Source organism: Manihot esculenta, chromosome 6, assembly GCF_001659605.2.
Source record: "Manihot esculenta cultivar AM560-2 chromosome 6, M.esculenta_v8, whole genome shotgun sequence".
In the NCBI taxonomy this organism is placed as follows: domain Eukaryota; kingdom Viridiplantae; phylum Streptophyta; class Magnoliopsida; order Malpighiales; family Euphorbiaceae; genus Manihot; species Manihot esculenta.
The window spans coordinates 1,257,121-1,276,878 of NC_035166.2; the positions used below are offsets into that span (position 1 = coordinate 1,257,121).

The 19,758-nt window shown below is 34.8% G+C and overlaps 1 protein-coding gene across 6 annotated transcripts; it reads right to left on the bottom strand.

The window, feature by feature from the left end:
• Positions 1-175: 175 nt before the first annotated feature.
• LOC110618278 (probable serine/threonine-protein kinase SIS8) lies at positions 176-18,697 on the bottom strand. 6 transcript variants are annotated; one of them, XM_021761425.2, is made up of 14 exons: positions 17,985-18,689; positions 17,653-17,843; positions 15,074-15,511; positions 7,826-7,929; positions 6,126-7,393; positions 5,992-6,032; positions 5,360-5,428; positions 4,304-4,404; positions 2,859-2,937; positions 2,661-2,759; positions 2,214-2,282; positions 2,052-2,101; positions 1,778-1,954; positions 176-669 (listed from the first exon to the last, which is right to left on the bottom strand). In XM_021761425.2, exons 1-14 carry the CDS (start codon positions 18,139-18,141, stop codon positions 510-512), a joined length of 3,003 nt encoding a protein of 1,000 aa, XP_021617117.1. In that variant the 5' UTR covers positions 18,142-18,689; the 3' UTR covers positions 176-509. The 6 variants fall into 6 exon arrangements, 5 of the variants coding, with proteins under 5 accessions (XP_021617117.1, XP_021617116.1, XP_043813806.1 ...); XM_021761424.2 differs by having other exon boundaries at positions 6,126-6,543; positions 6,652-7,393; positions 17,653-18,688; XM_043957871.1 differs by having other exon boundaries at positions 17,653-17,839; positions 17,985-18,125.
• Positions 18,698-19,758: the final 1,061 nt, after the last annotated feature.

Sequence of the window (19,758 nt, forward strand, 5' to 3'; positions counted from 1 at the left end):
CAAAATAATATTTTTCTTTCAGATAGAGTTAAAATACAAGAACTAACCTACTTATTTTTAAGACATCTAAAATTTAATAATTAAATAATATTATATATTTAAAAATATTTTAATCATTTCAAATATAATTAAAGAAAAATTATACAGAGATACCTCTAATCTAATGGAGTCAAAATAACTAAATTGTCGTATTTTACAAATAAAAGACAAATGTCAATTTTGATACAAGATGTAATAGTAATTTATCTAAACATTAAACATTGATTACTACAATTTCAAATGGATTTTCTTTACAAACAACTACACCTTAAGAATGGCTATACAAGGAAAAACATTGAAAAAGAATCACAATCATCTCAAACTGTAGTCTATGTTGGGTCATGATTTCTTGTCCCAAACATTATTTTGGCAAGCTCAATATGCATTATTGTTCCAGAATCCATAACTTGCCTCCATTTTTTCAGGCAATCCAATGAGCTGTAGTTCCACTCGGTCGCTAACATGTTCCGTTATCCGGCCTGCTCTTCTTCTTCGCGCGACACTTGGCCTTTCTCATGTCCACCTCTCGTAGATGAACTTCGTCTAGGCACTTGTGCACCTGTTATAGGCTTCTGTAATGGCTTCAAAGCAGCCATGATCTCTGCAAATGTTGGCCTCAATTTTGGATCTCTGCAATTTAAAATCAGACCAAACATCAACCTTAATCAACTTGCTATAGCATGTAATAACCACTACTCTATGCAACTCGCATTTTGCTAATTATATCCATTCTTTCATGCAGAGGAAAGAAAATTTGAATTGGGTTTTGCAGCCATGCAGTATTTGAAGATCCTGTGCTACATTCTGGTTTCATGATGTGTCAGAATTTAAGGAGAAATTAGTGTTTAGGTTTTGAAAAGGTGGGAGATAATTCATCGAAAAAGATGACAGAACAAAGGGTGGGAGCCTTCACGCTAGAAGAAGCAAAGTCCAATCACCTGCAAGGTAAATTATAAAATAAAACTTGTTCATAATAGAGATTAATCAGACATGAAAGGAAGGTAACAAAAGAAATAGTGCCATGAACTGACTAATAGATTCCAAAAAACTTGCACATCTAGAATTTTCAAGTAGAATTTTATGTTTGAGAGGAGCCAGTTGTAAAAGTCTGTAAACTGAAGCACTAACAGTCGGGCTCTAAATTAATTGGAGTTTCAACCTTCGAGTTGATATGAATTGGCAATTACATCAGCTGCAGATAACCATACATACAAGTACATGGGCAATGGCAAATACATCAGCTGCAGATAACCATACATACAAGTACATGGGCAATTCGAGAAGGAAGAGAGGAGGTGGGGAAAGAAATAGGGGAACTAAGGATCCGTTTTATTGCAGCAAATAACTTGTATGTGGAAAATATTTGTCTGTAGAAAATGTTTCCATAAAAAATATTTCCCAAGAATATAACTTAGTTTCTATTCTTTGATTGCAATGTAAAAAAACAAAGAATATTAATAAATTTATGCATAGAGAATTTAATGGTGTTGATAAGATTCTAAGTAAGAGGAAGTTATTTTCCTTAACTAGGATTAATATTCACTTTGAAGAAGAAAATATTTTTCATTGAACAATTCTCTCAAGTGTCTTAAACATAAAATATTCCTTAAGTAGAAATTGCTGCTCCTATTATCATATAAGGTGAGGTAACCAAGAGTATTTTGCAAAACCACAATATTAAAATAAAAGAAAAAAAAATCCAGATATTCAATAAAAGATTAACAGATCAATTACTCACGTTTGCCAGCACTTCCTAATAACATCTGCAATGACTGGATCCATCCCATCTGGAATCTCAAGACGTCGCTGTTGAAATCCAACAGCACCAACAACTTGCATTGGGTTCATTCCACCCCATGGTTGCTGCAATGTGCAGAGCTCCCATAGTATAACGCCAAAACTATATACGTCACACCTGCATATTGATCCTCATCTCTTATTATTATGAAAATTTTATCAAGGATGCCGGAAGAATTTATTAAGAATATCTAGTGGGAAAGAGAATTGCATACTTTTCATCTGATGGTTCATTTCTTAGCACTTCTGGGGCCATCCACTCAGCCTGAAGGGCAATACAATAGCTAATTATAGACTTCAAAGTAATGATTGCACCCCAAGAAAAATTATTGAAAATCAAAGTTACAACAGAATGGCCAAATACTAGCACAGCTTACCGTCCCTGCAGCTGACCTTGAAGAGAGAAATGTGTTGTGCTTCATTCGTGAGAGCCCAAAATCTGATACCTAATGACCAGCAAAAAGTTTCACATATTGCTGGATTAGAATTGGAGAAGTAATGAAAGTATAAAAAAGCCATATCAAGAGTGCTTGGAGTCTCTCTGAAAACGGTAATTTTTATCCTTTGGCTACTCAACTTTAAAATTACTTAAGTTTTATGCTTTACTATTATCTAGTTAATTACTTTTTATAAACTAATAATATAGTTTAAACAAAATCCTAATGAACAAGTTAATAACCCTTAATTATAGCTAATTATAAATGTTTAAACTCTTATTTTGTATTACAAGAATGTCTTTTTTTTAGAAAAAATTCTAAATCAAATTCATATTGAAGTTGAGTGACTATGAATAAAAATAACCTCTCTGAAAAGATAAAGCGTACCTTCACTACCCAATTTTTATCAACTAGAAGATTTGGAGATTTTAAATCACGATGTACTATCATTGGAGTGCAGTTGTGCAAATAATTCATTCCTCGGGCCTGAAAGTTCGATCATGTAAAATTTAAAAGCTAAGATCAATTCAAAAGAAAGAGTTATGCTAATTAATATTTGAATAAAGCGTGAAAACAAAATCATACAGTATCAAGAGCCATCCTCAAACGCCTCCGCTCGTCTAATTGATTGTTGGGCCTGTGAATTAATCTATATAAACTACCTCTGCAAAACATGTAACAGCCTTCAATTGTGACATTAACATGAAAATTAGGCAAAGGAAAATACAACATTTAATGGATTTCAAGGCCACTGTATGTATCGTTAAATATGTGCAGATATGGAAACTTACTATGAGAATCCTTAGTAGATTAAGCCCTTAGGGGCTGTTTGGCATCATTGTCCAAAACACTAAAAAGAAAATTAACAGAACAAAATATCATGTTTGGTTGCAGTCCTAAGAATAAAATAAATACAGAAAATCTGTTGGTTGTCTCATTTTTTTCATTTTTTAAATAATTTTCCTTATCATTCTGTTGAAATTATATGATTAATTGCTAATTCCTTAAATTAGGGAAAAGGTAGTTAGAAAATTTGCTTTGATTTAACATGCACAGTTTAATTTCATCACTGGATTCTATTACTCTCTCCGTCCCATAAATTTTGTCCACTTTACTTTTTCACATATATTAAGAAATACAATTTTTTTATTAACTTTCCAATTACACCCGTTTTAAATATATTAAACTTTACTAAATACTAAGAGATATTTTAAAAGGTTTCTTGGAAATAAGAGATAATTAAATAGGGTATAATAGTCAATTTATATATTACTATAGTCTAATTTATATGTTAGTATAGTCTAAAAAATAAAGTGGACAATAATTTTGAGACAACCAGAAAATGAAAGAGGGAAAAAAATTATGGGACAGAGGGAGTATTAAATTATATCAAAATTATTCAAATTTAATCTAAGTTTCAATAAAGCTGTAACAAAACAGATTAGTAGAAAATTGTGTATTCTCTATTGAACAAGAATGTTTATATACCGCGTACAAGTCCTTGTTATGGAAACAAATCATTCTCTTATAATTTCTCTCCTTATCCTCTCCTAATCAATTAATATCAATTAGCCCTATGATTTAGCAATCTATTCTAATTATGTAAAGTCATTTAATTTTTTTGACAGAACTACAAGTCCTTTCTTTTAAAAAAATGATGCTAAAATCTAATATAATATAGTTAAACAATAATGAAACTTTTCTTGAATGTTTAGGAAAAATAATAATAACAACAATGAAAAGTTTTAGGTATTTTACTCCAGCATTCATTCTATAAATTAAGAACCTGAAATAATTTGTAATGGACTAATGACATCAGATAATAGATATACGCATTACCTATTGCATTAAACTATATTATTGGAAGGTTTTAATCATTCACTGACATTATGATTCTTCTGCTTTATAGAACACAGTTATCTTGCATTGTTCCTTTGAATGGTAACTAAAAACTCCTGACATTTTGGCCCCCAGAATATAGTTCTGAGGGAAAAATAAACTAAAATGGACTATACAGTGTGGCAACATACCTGGGAAGAAATTCTGTAACTATGGAAAGATTTGGGGCATGAGTTACCGCTCCCATGAAAAGAACCACATTGGGATGTCTGAGTCTTTTCATGATTCGAACCTTGCAATTCAAAGCACAAGTAAATTGACTAAATTCAATAATGTTCTCATAATTGAAGTACATCATAATAAGATGTGCTAGAACTTAACCACATTATGTGAAGTAGGCAAGTAAAAACACAATGTGAAGTTTAACAAAGCCACGCATAATATTTGAAGGAAAAGGAAATGTGAACAATTCTAAATTGACCTGTCCGATCAGCTCTCAGAAGTGAAAATTTGGAATATCTTATTCCAAAGCTTTTAATCAAAGATGTTTGTCCAAGCCAAAAAAACATTTAGAAACAGATGTCTTTGCATAATGATTCTTCCAGACAAGCAATGTACATTAACTTGCATATTCCAAGCACACATATAAATGTGAAGTTGATGGCACATCCAAATGAACAGTTGAATCCTAAATCCTAAGGTAATAAAAATTAGCCTACTTATTGAGTAAAGTGTAGTGCAGTCCGCATTCTGCAGAGCTAAGAGAGAATTCCACTGCACCAAAGATTAAAGGGCTAACAACTGGGAGCAAAATATTCCATCATAAAGGCATCAAAGCCAAAAATAGAAGTGAGTTTTTTTAGTTGTGTGCAAATTTTGAAAGAACATGCACATCTAACAATAATTTCTAACTGTAAGATTGTTGCTATAAGCATTAAGTTTCAAGAAGATAAACTATCATAATTAAAATCTAAGCCCCTCCATCTTGGGACTTACAGAAGCAGATCAACCGTGCTAATAGATATCCAGAATGCTTCACAACATCATATAGTCTAGAAATAAAAGGGGCACACGAAGCATGTTGCCCAGAAAAACATTGCTTAAACTACAAATTAATACATGGTTAAGGCATCTCTAACAACAAGCAAAACAGGAATATGCTTCCATGACTTGCCTTAGAGACACATAAAAAGATCAGTAACTCTAAAATAGGGGGAAAGAACAGAGAAGGGCTTGTAGGCTTGTACCTCACTTCTGAATTCTTCAAGTGATTCACCAGAAATACCTTGGTCCAGGAACCTCTTCACAGCCACTTCCTATTAAAAACAAAATGGTAATTTACCTCAAAACATTGAATTAAATAGATAGAATTATTAGCAGATATCCATTCAATTGAACTATTTCATCCATGATTAATTAATAGAAATAACTAATGCACTGTTGAAGGCCATTTCCCCAAGTAGAACCTGCTTTCAAGAAGTCTCATTCCCAAACTGAAGAGAATCCTTAAGAATTTAAAAGAAATAATTTCCAAAATATATTTTCTAAGATGAAATACAACTGCTATATGTAATGATTGACCAAAGAAAATGTTCCCCAATAATGATTTTGTATTGAAACAATTAGACAAAACTGTCCATAGTTAGATTCACTCATTTTGCAGTGGTGTGCAGCAGCCTATACCTAATGGTGGGGCTGCATAGTTACAGGTGCCAGCACCTCTAGAAAGAAGAGAATAGTTCAAACTTGATAGATTTCTGGCATTCTTATGTTGGTTAGTCATCACAAAAACAAGCATTTTATGAATCACTAATTGACATTTTAGCACATACGTAGAACAAAAATGATGAAAAGGTTTTATTGACATGAGAATACTCACAGTTCCATGCCAATCTCCACGATATACCTCTCCATATGACCCTGCAAAACAAAGGATGCAAAAAACAATAAATGATATCTAAGTACAACACAATAAGCAGAGTTGCAATTGATAGAATGTGCAAACATCAATACCAAGTCCAATGCGTTCACCCAAGGTGATTTCCTCCCATGGAATGTCACACTCTGCGATGTCATCTAGTCCTGCATCAGATTTCAAGCTATCATTGCCAGCTGATCTATCAGACATTCTCTGGCCTTCTGAATTTTCCCCTGGAGTACCACGTTCTTGGCCACCATTTCCATGGTCTTTGCTACCTCGTGACTCATAACCAGAACTTTTTGCATCGCCATCACTTCTTGTGCACTGCTCATACTGCTTACTGACAGCTGCAGTTGTTGCAGCAGCAGCGGCAGCAGCAGCTACAGGAAGGTTTGAGTCAGTGCTTGACTTTGCCACAGCAACAACCATAGAAGATGCAACAACAGCTGCAGCAGCGGCTGCTGCAGCAACAGGAACATTTTTTGCACAACTCGCTGAAGTTGCTTCAGACTGCAATGACACAGGTTGTCTAGTGACATCTATTGTCTCAAAAGGATGGTTTAACCTTAAATCTTCAACAGGTTTAAGTTGCTCAGGTTGGTTAGAAACAGGACTTGCCTTATAATGCAGTCTCTGATGAGGCAGAGGGGGCAAAAATTGAGCAGGACCGAGATCATCTTGATCTTTCATATGCCTGGCTTCACTGATCTGTTTGTAGTCATCCTTATCCTCTGCAGGGGACTTGGCTTCATTAGTTGATCCGTCTAACTGCTCATGATAAATTTCAGTAAACAAGCTAGGGGGAGCGACAACACCACTTTCTAGTAATACATCATGAAGTTTCTGAGCTAATTGTGGATTTTCTTTGGCGGCATCAATCATGTATTGTGAAACATCTTTCACTTTCAATCTATGAGCAGCAGGAGAGCTAACACCTTCAGTCCATGAAGGAGATCTTCCATGGGTAAAAGGATAACTAGGCCTTACAGGACTCTCCCGCCCCGGCCCCTTCTCTACATTAGAACATTTCTTAAAATCATCCAAGATCATCTTTGATTCTTCTTCACCTTTGATTGTCCTGGTCATGTTTGCAAATTCATGAAATTCACACCTTTCATCAGATTGATTTCTGGAACCAGCGACATTCCTTAATCTGGATTTCTTCTCCAGTGTGCCAACATCTGAATGTTCTTCAAATGAACTAGCTACTCCACTACTAGAAGAAGCTCTATGAGATGAGTCAATGGCTTGAGACAAATGACTAGAAGAAAAGAAAGACTCATCATATACTATATGTGATCCAGCTACATCAGAAGGAATAAGAGTGCCAGGAGCTGCCATTAGATCAACAATGTACTCCCTGAAACCATGTCATCCATCAAAATAGTAAAAAATTCGAAGTTTCCAAAAGAACAAAAAAAGACTTTTTTTATGAAATTTCCCTGATCTTGAGATCCTCATGACTGAAATTTGACAATTAAATGCACACAAAACCTCGTAACTGACACCTATACATACAAGATCTGAACAACCTGATGAAGTTGCCTTTCCAAAGAATAAACAAATATTGGCTTAAAACTATTATCCAATAGCTTAATCAACGTTTGAGAATAAACATTGAAAAGAAGCATTAGAGTATAGCAGCTCACATTTTCAAGAAAGATCAAGTTCTGATGCAGAGCAAACAGTGAACTAAATTAAACAATCCAGCTGATTTTAAAAAATAAAAAGACAAAGGAATTAGTCAGTAAAAGAAAAATAAAATAAAGTAGAAATTTATAACTGCAATTACCTTCCATCATCAATCTTTACGAAATTCATGGCCACATCATCAGAACCAGTGTATTGATGACCTTTTACCAGCCGGCAAGGTACACCCACACTATCCACCAAAACCTGCACAACCACATAAAGCAACAGGTACAAGAAAGAAAGGCAATTAGAGAGAGACGAAGTCTCCCAAAAAGTGAGACCAACCTCATAAAGCAACAGATAGTTACACTGGAGTAAGGCAAATTTAAGGCTTCTCTGATAATCAGGCAAGCATTTGACTACCCAGTTTAATTCAAAGAATAAGTGCCACTATCGAATCCGTTTAGAAAATAATAATAACAAAATGTCATGGTAAAAACTAGAAAGCTGCCTACTTTACGGATATTTTTGTCACAAGCAAGCAGATAAACTGCTGAAAATTTTCTAATCTGCCTCAATGACTTAAAGAAGCTGCAAAGAACAATTGATGTTGACAACATTAACCACCAAGAAAGTAATCAACCTACATCTCTGACTTGACAATAAGTATTCGTTGAGTACAAATAATTAAAATAGTATGAACAAGAAATCTGCAGAATACATGCTTTCCACCCATACAGGAAGAAATGACAAGTGATTATTTCTGGGAGAATTTTCTGAGTACCTCTTAAAAACTGAAAATGAACAAACACAAGGGACCTTGACAACTCCAAGTAAAAGAATACCAGCATCGCTTCAGCAAGACAATTCATCCACAAAATTTCAAAGGGTAGAAAGTACTTCAGCAATGCAAAGCTCTGGGTTTTTATCTGATGAGTTTCAAATAGCTCAAACTAGGGTTTCTCATCAAAAGTTCAGTCTTTCTCTTAGTTTCCATAAAAGGAAGTGAATGATATTCGGGGCATCACAATTGCCAGTGCCACTCATTAGAGTAAACATTTCAGGTGATTTGGTAACCAACAATTCTGAGAGAAGAAAAGTCTTACCTCAAGGTAAGATGTCTTTGTTATTTTATGTCGCTTGTATTGGGATATGTTGTTTTCATGGAATTGAATTGTGCCCGACTTCACATTGTGACTTGAAAGAATACTTTTGTAAGGGTTGCAGTGGTAGCAAAATATGGAGTCCACCATTGACCTTGTTGGGGGGAGGTGCGGAAGGCAACACCTCCTGCAGTATGGACCAGTATAAATATTGTATTTTCTTTCTTTTGTGGCAGTATCGTGAGAATTTCTGAAAACACATTGGGGTTGTGGTTTGACAGATTTGAGAGATTTTATCTTGCTCTTTTTTATCATAGTGAACTTTTATCTGTCTTGCCTGTGGATATAGGCCTTCCAGTCAATCCATGTAGTTGAGTGCTCATTCTTTTTTCATCTCTTATACTGTGATTGTGTGTCTGTGTGTATGACTAGATCTGTGTGCCTACTGCAACAATCTATTCAAATGTAATTATTGATATTGTTGGTTGAATACAAATATTTAGGAACTGGTGGATATTATATTGTGTCTAAACCACAAATAAATTCCAAGTCACTACTTGAATTAGACCATATATAGAAACATTAGTAAAGTTCTGAAAACGATGATGAAAAAGAAGAGGGAAGCAAAAATTTTGAGAGAAAAGTGCTTGATGATTCCCCTCAAGTCAATTGGGGTATATATACTACTTACAAGAACATATATTATGTAAGAAAATAAATTAATTTCCTAATTATAACATAATCATATCTCAATCTTATCACATAATTATATCTCTAATTATACACACAATTACTGCAAATCTAGACTATTTACAAAAAGTATCTCAACACTCCCACTCAAGCTGTAACGTACATGTCATATGCTCCAAACTTGTTACAAATATATTCGATTCGTGAACCCCAAAGAGATTTTGTGAAAACATCAGCTAGTTGATCATTTGAGTTGACAAGGCTAGTAGAAATGCATCCCAACTCAATCTTTTGCCTAATAAAATGGCAATCCACCTCTATATGCTTCGTCTTCTTATGAAAAACGGGATTGATACAATATGGAGGACAATTTGATTATCACATATCAGCTTTATTTGGTCAGTATCGCTATATTTTAATTTCTAAAGGAGTTGCTTCAACCAAATGAGTTCGCTCGATATTTTGCTTCTGCATTAGATCTTGCAACCACACCCCGTTTTTTATTTTTCCAGAATATAAGATTCCCTCCAATCATAATACAATATTCTGAAGTAGATGGTCTATCTGAAGGGAAACCTGCTCAATCTGCAACATAATAGCCAACAATTTGTGAGTGACCTTTGAGATAGACCTTGTCCTGGAGCTCCTTTGATATATTTAAGAATGCGAATGACTGCATCCCAATAACTACTGTATGGGGTTTGAAAAAAAATTGACTAACCACACTTATAGCAAAGGAAATATCTGATCGCGTGATAGTGACATAATTGAGCTTATCTAGTAGGATCTTTAAGTTGCTCCCCCTATTCAGGAACAAGTTTGACATTTGGATCCATACGAGTGTCCACATATCTACAATCTAACATGCCTATTTTTTCCAATATATCCAAAGCATATTTCCGTTGAGAAATTATAATACCTGTTTTAGACTGTGCCATTTCAATCCCCAAGAAATACTTCAATTTCTCAATATCTTTAGTTTGGAAATGACTGAACAAATGTTACTTAAGCGGAGAGATTCCATCATCATTTCCTGTAATGACAATATCATCAATGTAGACCACCAAGTAGATACATCTATCGCCATTATGACAAAAAAATACAGAATTATTAGAATTACTTTGAGACATTCCAAATTGTTGAACCACAGTGCTAAATCGTCCAAACCATGCTCTTGGAGACTGTTTTAGACCATACAGGGAGCGTCGAAGACGACATACTAAGCCTGATCCCTCTGAGCAACAAACCCTAGAGATTGCTCCATAGTCCATATAGACTTCTTCGGCGAATTACTTCAAGAGATTCCAAACTGTTGAACCACAGTGCTGAATCGTCCAAACCATGCTCTTTGAGACTTGTTGAATCCCACATCGGTTGTGGAAAGGGGTAATGTGCCCCTTATATGGGCTATAGGCACTCCTCCCCCTTGAACTAGCTTTTGGGGTGAGTTAGGCCTGGCCCAAATTTAACATGGTATCAGAGCCTCCCAATTCGATGTTGGGCGCCCCATAAATGTGCCACGCACCAGTAAAAATTCTGGGCGTGAGGGGGTGTGTTGAATCCCACATCGGTTGTGGAAAGGGGTAATGTGCCCTTTATATGGGCTATAGGCACTCCTCCCCCTTGAGCTAGCTTTTGGGGTGAGTTAGGCCTGACCCAAATTTAACAAGACTGTTTTAGACCATACAAGGAGCATACAAGGAGCATCGAACACGACATACTAAGCCTGATCCCCTTGAGCAACAAACCCTAGAGGTTGCTCCATATAGACTTCTTCGGCGAGCTCAACATGAAGAAATGCATTTTTAATATGCAATTGATTATTAGTCCAGTGATTAATTGAGATAAGGAGGTAAACAGAAGCTATTTTGGCTATTGCAGAGAAAGTATCACTGTAATCAAGCCCAAAAATCTGTGTAACCTTTAACTACAAGGCGAGCTTTAAGGCGATCAATTTTGCCATCAGGTCCCACCTTAACTGTATAAATCCATTGACAACCAACAGTAGACTTGCTAGGCGGTAAAGATACTAGTTCCTAAGTTCCATTATTATGAAGGGCAATCATCTCCTCAACCATTGCATTACACCAAGCAGGATGATCCAATGCTTCTCTAACTGCCTTTGGTATAGAAACAGCAAACACGACAGAAACAAAAGTACAATAGGAAGGAGACAAAGGATGGTAACTCACAAAATTATAAATGGGATGAGGATTTCGAGAAGAGCAAATACCTTTTCGAAGAGCAAGAGGAGGAGTAGTTGTTGCTGCTGAAGGCATGACTGAAGTAGGTGATGATAGAACGAGAGATGAGTCATTAGAAGTACCTGTATTAGGGAGAGAAATGTCATTGTTATTAGCAGATGGGTGAGGTCGACGCATGTAGACCTGAAGAGGTTGCATAGAATTAGGAGATGGACACACTTGAGGCAAAATAGAAATAAGAGTTGGAGGTATAGGCAAAGCTTTAGGAACAAAGGTTTTGTGTGCTGGACTAGAAGAAAAGTAAGCACAAGTTTCAAAAAAGGTGACATCTGCAGACATAAAATATATGTTGGTAGTAGAATCATAGCATTTGTAACCTTTTGAAGTCATGAATAGCCAAAAAAAGACACATTTGATTGATCTGGACTGAAGTTTATCTTTGTCAGGAGTATGATCATGAACAAAGCATATACATCCGAAAATATGCAGAGACAACTGGGTGAGATTCTCGTTAGGAAATAGAACAGAATAAAGACTTTGATGCTGCAAAACAGAGGAATGCATCTGGTTAATCAAGTAACAGGCAAGTAATAGGTAGTGAGGACAGCTTCCCCCTAAAATAACAAAAGAACATTGTGATGTAGGAGTAAGGTGCGGGTTGTTTCAATCAAATGCTGATTTTTTCGCTCGACAACCCCATTTTGTTGTAGGGTATGAGAACAAGAAATTTAGTGAGTAATACTCTGAGTAGACAAAAAATGAATGAATGAAGAAGACAAATATTCTCTTGCATTGTCACTTTGCAATATCTTAATAAGAATACTAAATTGATTATGAATTTCAGCATAAAATTTCTGAAAAATAGAGAACGACTTAGAATGATTTTTCATCAGAAGAAGCTAGGTGCAATGAGATCAATAAAGGTAATAAAATATTGAAATCCCAGAATTATACTAACCCGACTTGAACCCCAAATATCTGAATGAACAATGTCAAACATAGAAGTGGCCCTATTATTGACTCACTTGGGAAAAGAAACTCAAGTTTGCTTCCCAAATTGACAAGACTCACATTCTAAAAAAGGCAAGGAAAAGAGACTAGGAACCAATTTTTGTAATTTGTTCAGACTTGGATGTCCCCAACGATTATGAATAAGTTCAGCGGTGGAAGACACAAAAGCAGTTGGAGAGATAGAAGTGGAAAAGTGACTCATATCCTGCTCCAATCATCTTTCCGGTACTTCAATCCTCCACAAACACAGATTCAGCAGTAAAAATGACTGAACAGTGAAGATTTTTAGTCAATTTGCTAATAGAGATTAGATTGTATGGACATTCAAGGATAAATAAAACATTAGTCAAGGGATAAAAGGAAGAGATATACATTACCGATCCCTTTAACCTGGTTTGTGAACTATTAGCTAATGTGACTTTAGATGGTGTAGAAAGTGAAACAAGAGTAGAGAAAAGATTGGGTTATCAGAGATATGATCAGAAGTACCAGAGTCGAGAATCCATGAACCAACGGGTAAAGACTTGGTTAGATAAGCAAAAGAATTACCAGAATGAGCAATATTTGATTGGGCCACGGGTATTGAATCTGAATCTACCAAAAAAGAGGATTTGTGTCTTTTAACAGTAGATCCAAAGCTACTGTTCACAAGCGATGGGTGAAGATGAGCTGGGCAAGTGACCGAATCTAGTGGATTGGAGTCGCCGACGTCGGGCAATGCTGGAGGAAGGGTCGCCGGCGTGAAAAGGTCGCCGGCGTGAAAAGGTCGGCAGCGTGAAAAGGTCGCCAGAGAACGGTTTATGCGTCGGCACGTGTACCGGAGACAGATTGCTTGAACGGCGCGTGGAGGCAGTTCTGGAGGCAGCATTTCACCAGGTCGTCGATCAAAAGCCGGCGAGAAAGGTGGGCTAGGTTGTGAGACCAATTGATTTCCAAAAAGTCTCCAAAGCAAGGTGGTAGATCTGCCACTCACAACTGAACCAAGTTTTTTGGCTCTGATACCATGAAAACGATGATGAAAAAGAAAAGGAAAGCAGAAGCTTTGAGAGAAAAATGCTTAATAATTCTCCTCAAGTCAATTGGGGTATATATACTACTTACAAGAATATATACTAGGTAAGAAAATCAATTAATTACCTTAATCATATCCCAATCATATCACATAATCATATCCTAATTATATACAATCACTACAAATCTAGGCTATTTACAGAAAGTATCTCAACAAATTCTATTATTAAATAGGCTAGCCAAACAGGAACTAACTACTAAGTAAATGTGGAGCATTAAAGACACAAATTTAAAAACCTCTTCATTTCATCTTTGGATGATTCTATATAGGTGCCCTCTGTAGACCTTAAAGGAATTCTTAGGAATGCAACCTATTAAGCTTGCAGTCATTGGTAGATGCATAAATAATGATATTCGCAATCAAGGCATTATCATCACAAGCAAGCATACATCAAAAAGTTAATTTGATTTTAATCTAAAAAATATCATATATTTGCAATTGCATTACCTCAAGAAGAGTGTCGATACCATGAGCATAAAGCTCACCAATCACTAAATGGCCCTTCATGTGATCAACCAATTCTGAGGATGATGCATAAAAAGAGGCTAATCAAATGCCTCACAAGCACAGAAAAGAACCATGGCTTACAGGCTAAAGGCTAAAGGCTAAAGTTTGGGGAATTTTCAAGGAACAGGCAAACAATGTGAAATTTGGGACAAGTACCTTGGAATTGAAAATCAAATAGCATCATGCAAAAGTGGACAGGAAACTGAATAGCATATTAGATATTTTAATTTTCTATTTTATTTTAGTTTAGTTTAGTTCACTGGCTTTAAGTTAAAACTATTATAATGTAGGAAATTAATATTTAACTTCCCATTTTAAGATGTTTCTATACGTACAAATAGAAAAATCTAATGAAGGTTATTCTTACTAAGAATGTATTTTATTTGGAAAGCTGTGTAACTTTATTAGTTATTTTCAAGGGTAAGCCTATAAGTGAGGGTCGCCCTCATCTACTTTAATTTAGTTTAGAATATCAATAAAATTGAAACTTTCTCTATATTTTGTTCCCAGGGGTTTGTGAATAATCTTGGGATCACCTATCAAGGTTGTGATTTGGTCATTTTACATATACTGTTGTGTGAATCATCCATGGTGGGATTGCAACCTTGATAAGACAATTTCTACATGCAAAAGCTTGCGTACCTACAAGTTTGTGATGCTTCCTACAAATAAAGATAGTACACAAAATATGCTCTAGCACACCAATTTTGTAAATATCGAGCATGGCTCTAAAAGGTGCATCAGTCACATAAATGTCATATGAGCATTCTAGACTAGGTGCTTCTGATTAGTAAAATATGTAGAATCATGAAAACAAGTACCTTGAACATTAATGCACGATGGCGAGCCAATCCAATTGTAAGAGAACCAAGTGGCAAAACCATGCTCCCAAGTGTTGCTTTCAAACTGTAGCTAAGACTCCGCCATGCCCTAGTGATGTTGTCAGGATCCCCAACTGATCCACCCATGTAATCAGAAACTAAAACAGCAAGCTTTTGCACAAAATCTCTATCTGTGGAAATTGGAGATTCAGACCTTAACTTGACCGCCATCTCAAGTGCCTTCTGTTCAAGTTTCAACAAGTTAGCATCAGCAACCCTATTCACAAGTACTGCTTCCCAGCTGACATTATCTGAAACTGGTGTTCCTTGCAAATCAACTAGTGAAGGCATTCTTTCTGATGTGGACTCCATGAAAATTCCATACAGGTCATAGAAACCATCCATGATCTTGTCATCATAGTTAAGAGCATTGTAATTCTGGAAGCATGGATAAATTTATGATATGAGATTGGGTAGAAAGGAATCAACATGGTAGAAAGAAATAAACAAGTTAGAAAGAAAATTTTCAGAAAAGACTGTCAAACAAAGGAATTATTTTAGTAATTGTATAAATTTCCTGTTAGCACAAGAGAATTATCTAAATGAATAACCTGAAGCACAAAGATATTGTTAGCTCCTTCACTTCCCTGAAACTTTGTGCTTAATACAAACTTCAAAAGCCAAAAGACTTTGGGCTTCTTGTAGTTTTAGCTTTGCGAGAAGATATTAAAATCCAAAATACAAATAAAAACAAAAGCTTTCGTTACTATGCTGGGTGTTCCAGGTTAAGAAGATGGTCAATTTTTGAACGTTAATAATGCATACTTGTCTATGTACAAATCCTTCTTATATCCACACTATTCAAAGCCATTTTCTCCAATTTCCATGAAAAAATGGGCAATCAAATGTCTTCTTGATAATGTGTACTCTAATGATTCATGAAACTTGGGACATTTTTTTTATTCAATAACTATTAAATCATAAACCACTCAGCCAAAGAGGTATTGAAAAACTGAATAAAGTTCATATAGTACTGACTAAAGTGAGTGTGACTTTTTGACAATGAGCTCATTAAGCTTAAGCATAAAATTTAATTTGAAAGAACCAATTTCAAATACCACCAAAATTTTCAGTGGTTGATGAGGTAATAGGACATGATTTAACCCAAAAAAATGTCCCACCCTGACAGCCAGAGCTTCACACATAACATCTATGATGTGCCACTTCCTCCAATCCTTCTCTTCCTTTTCTGCTAGATACCATCATTTATGAAATGTTTCACTAAATTCTCAGAATAAATAGTCTCAATCCCTTTCTTATGCTTTTTTTCTTTCAAATGTGGCTGAGTACAGATTTTGTAAATAGTTAAGATCGCGCTTTATGCCACACTACTTCTAGTTTCCAACTGGCTCTAATCAATGTTATGAAGCAACACCAATGGCAACTTTATAATAACAGAATGACCCTATATGTTGACAGTATCCTTTCTAGTTTTCATTTGTTACAGGTACATAAATGTAGAAGAGCAAGGATCACTCAACTTGTAAGCATTAGACAAGCACACAAATCCAAGGTTGAAGGTACACATACTGCCACACAATCACAACATAGAGAAAAAAGAAAAATAGGCACAAGATTTATGTGGTTCGACTATAAAGTCTATCTCCACAGGCAAAATGCTAGAGAAAAAATCCATGATGATGAAAACAGCAAGATACAATCACATTAGAACTTTCTAGCCCCCAACCCTTGTAGGTTTTTCCAAACTACATTACCACCACAAACTTACAAATATTCCATTCAAGTTGCAACTCAGGCTTTTTTGTTGGGTCAAAATTTGGATCCATGAAAATATATCCAAAATTCAAGCCACATCCTAACAGTGAGCATGATAATGGCCTTGTGCATAACTCCATTCCTTTACCTAAATGCCAAATTCAACAAAGCTCCGTCCCAATCCAATCAAGGTTAGTTACATGGATCTTTCTCCTCCAATTAACTCTATCCAGGATCATATGGTCTACTGTCAGGCAAAATATCAAATCCTTATTTACCTCTAATCCAACAGCTCTACCCTTATCTTCTTTTCCCCAACTACTTGAATCTTGCTTCTCCGCACAAGTACCTTTATTATGTTAAAAGCAATCCCATCCATTCCTTAAATAATAGGGAGAATTAATAACACATCCTTGAAATTTTAGAAAATTCACTAGTTAGTCCTTATTTCAAAGACACCCAATTAAACCATCCTTGTATTTTGTGAAACCAAACTCTTTTCCCTAACTAATATTATGCTGAATAACCATCCAATACACTACACAATTTTAAGAAACTTATTGGCAATGTTGAATGCATTAGCAGTACAACAAAAAGAATATGTCCCATGCACATTTTCCACAAAAAATATCACACACACACTTTATCATATAGGAATAGGCTTAGTGGCAAGATCACAAAGGAGTTACTGAATGATTTACTGGTAAGCACATGTTCTCTAAGTGGGTATTTCTGAGTGTTCAGATTGAAAGAACCCATACATTGAAAAGATAAGAAAAGTAAAATAAAAGAGATAAACTTACCCAGTATCTATAAGCAACAACTTCAGCTGGAGTATTCTCAGGAGCACAAGTGCCCAGACTTATTTGCTTAACAGCCTCAATCTGAACTGCCTCAGGATCCTCTCTAGCACTCAACTCCAAAGCTAGCTGAATATGATATTCCTCCTCAATTTCAGGATCCCTCGATGTCGTAGACCCTGACTCACGCCTGGCTGCATCAGAAACAAAATCCAAACCACTATTACTGCTAATTGAATCAGATGGTTCAGTCCTCTCTCCTCCTGTCACATTTGAAGATGATGGTGGACTAGGACTTTTTCTATTGGCAACAGGATTCAACCAACTGGAAATACCTGAGAAGGGGTTATGCTCATGGGACCTAGAGGGCAAAATCCTATCAGGGGAAGATGGATTAATGGGCTTATTAGTGCCCTTTGATGAATTTGACCCCTCTGCTGCATCATGTGATTGATTAGACGTGATATGGAGCTTCTTAAAAAAGTTCTTCATGTTGCTTCACTTAGCTGTTGAAGTTTTCAATGCTAAAGAAACAAAAATCTGGAGATAAACCTCTCCATTGTCTTGGACCGTGCATGAAATCTCAAAAAGTTTAACCAAATCCACAAAGCCACTTCTGCTTCACTCCCACAAAGGACCCCCAAATCAACCCACCAAATACAATGGCCAGCACAATCATATCAAGCAATACTACTGCAGCTTTTCCAAAATCAAGAAAGAATACCCAGATGCTTGAATTGAAAGATAACGATCTCCTCTTGAAGATAGCACAAAGAAACAGAATTCAAACACACTGGCATGCATGCACGCACAGACGATAGCACTATCAAAAATATGAGCTTTACTCCCTTGAAGAATAATAAATCAATACCCAGATAGTGAAAAAAATAGATCTTCCTTTGGCCTCAGGGAAGAAGAAAGCACATAGGAAAAGTGAAAAGGGTTTCTCGTAGAGGGTTTTAGTTTTGAGAAAAAGTTGAGAGATGCAGAAGCAGAGACCACAAAGACTAACAAGTGGGAGAGTGGGACCTCAATAACAAAGAATGACCCACTTGCAGTTTTTAGGACGCAAGGATTCGACGGCTCCTATGGAAAGATAAATTGGGTATGGTTGCCAGCATTAAACAACCATGAATAACTCTTAACTCACATGGTCGGCTCTTCTTCAATAAAAATAAATAAATAAATAATAGCTCAAAAAACTTCAACTTTATTATAATTAATTTTTTATATGTATTTATAAATAATTAATAAAAAATTATACTTAAAATTTAAGATTTAAATATTTTAGAAAATAATTTTAGACTTCCAATAAAATATTTACTTTAAATTTTTCTAATTTAAAAAAATAAAAAAATTAAAGTAAATTAATAATTTAATTTAACTAATAAAAAAAATTATTAATAATTTCAATTATTTAAATTATAATTTCTTATTTTTTCATCACATTGTATAATATATATTTTAAGTAAAAGTTTATTGAAAGAATTGGTTCAAATGGTTAAAAAAATTTATTGAGTGTGTTGGTTATGGATTTAATTCATATTGACAGAAAAAAAATTTTTAATTAATGCACAACGATTTGATTTAAAAAATTAAATTCAAACCGTATATTTTATTGGTTTGATTAAAATTCGACCAATTCGTACTAAATTACTTTAATAAATAGAGAGTTAATAATCTAAATTATAGTCCGATATTTATTGAACCGATTTGATGGAATAATAGCTATAGTTCAAAAAAATATTATAAAAAAAAATAAAATTTACAATGGCGTTTATGTTTTTTTATAATTATTTTTTTTAATTATATTAAAATATTAATTTAAAATACTAATTTAGATGGTAATGACATGGCATTTAACAGTTGAAATTAAAGATATGGTATAAATAAATTTTTTTTATCTCATAGTAATTAGTTTTCTTTATGATATTTATGCAAAAGTTTAATTTTCTTACCATTATGCAAAAAAAAATATTATTAAGAGTGTGACAGACTAAGAGTTTCAAACCAAATAAAATAAATTATTATCTAATTTTTTAAATTTGATTATAAATAATGATTTATTTTTTATATTTTAAAATTAAACTATTTAGTGAATCGCTTTTA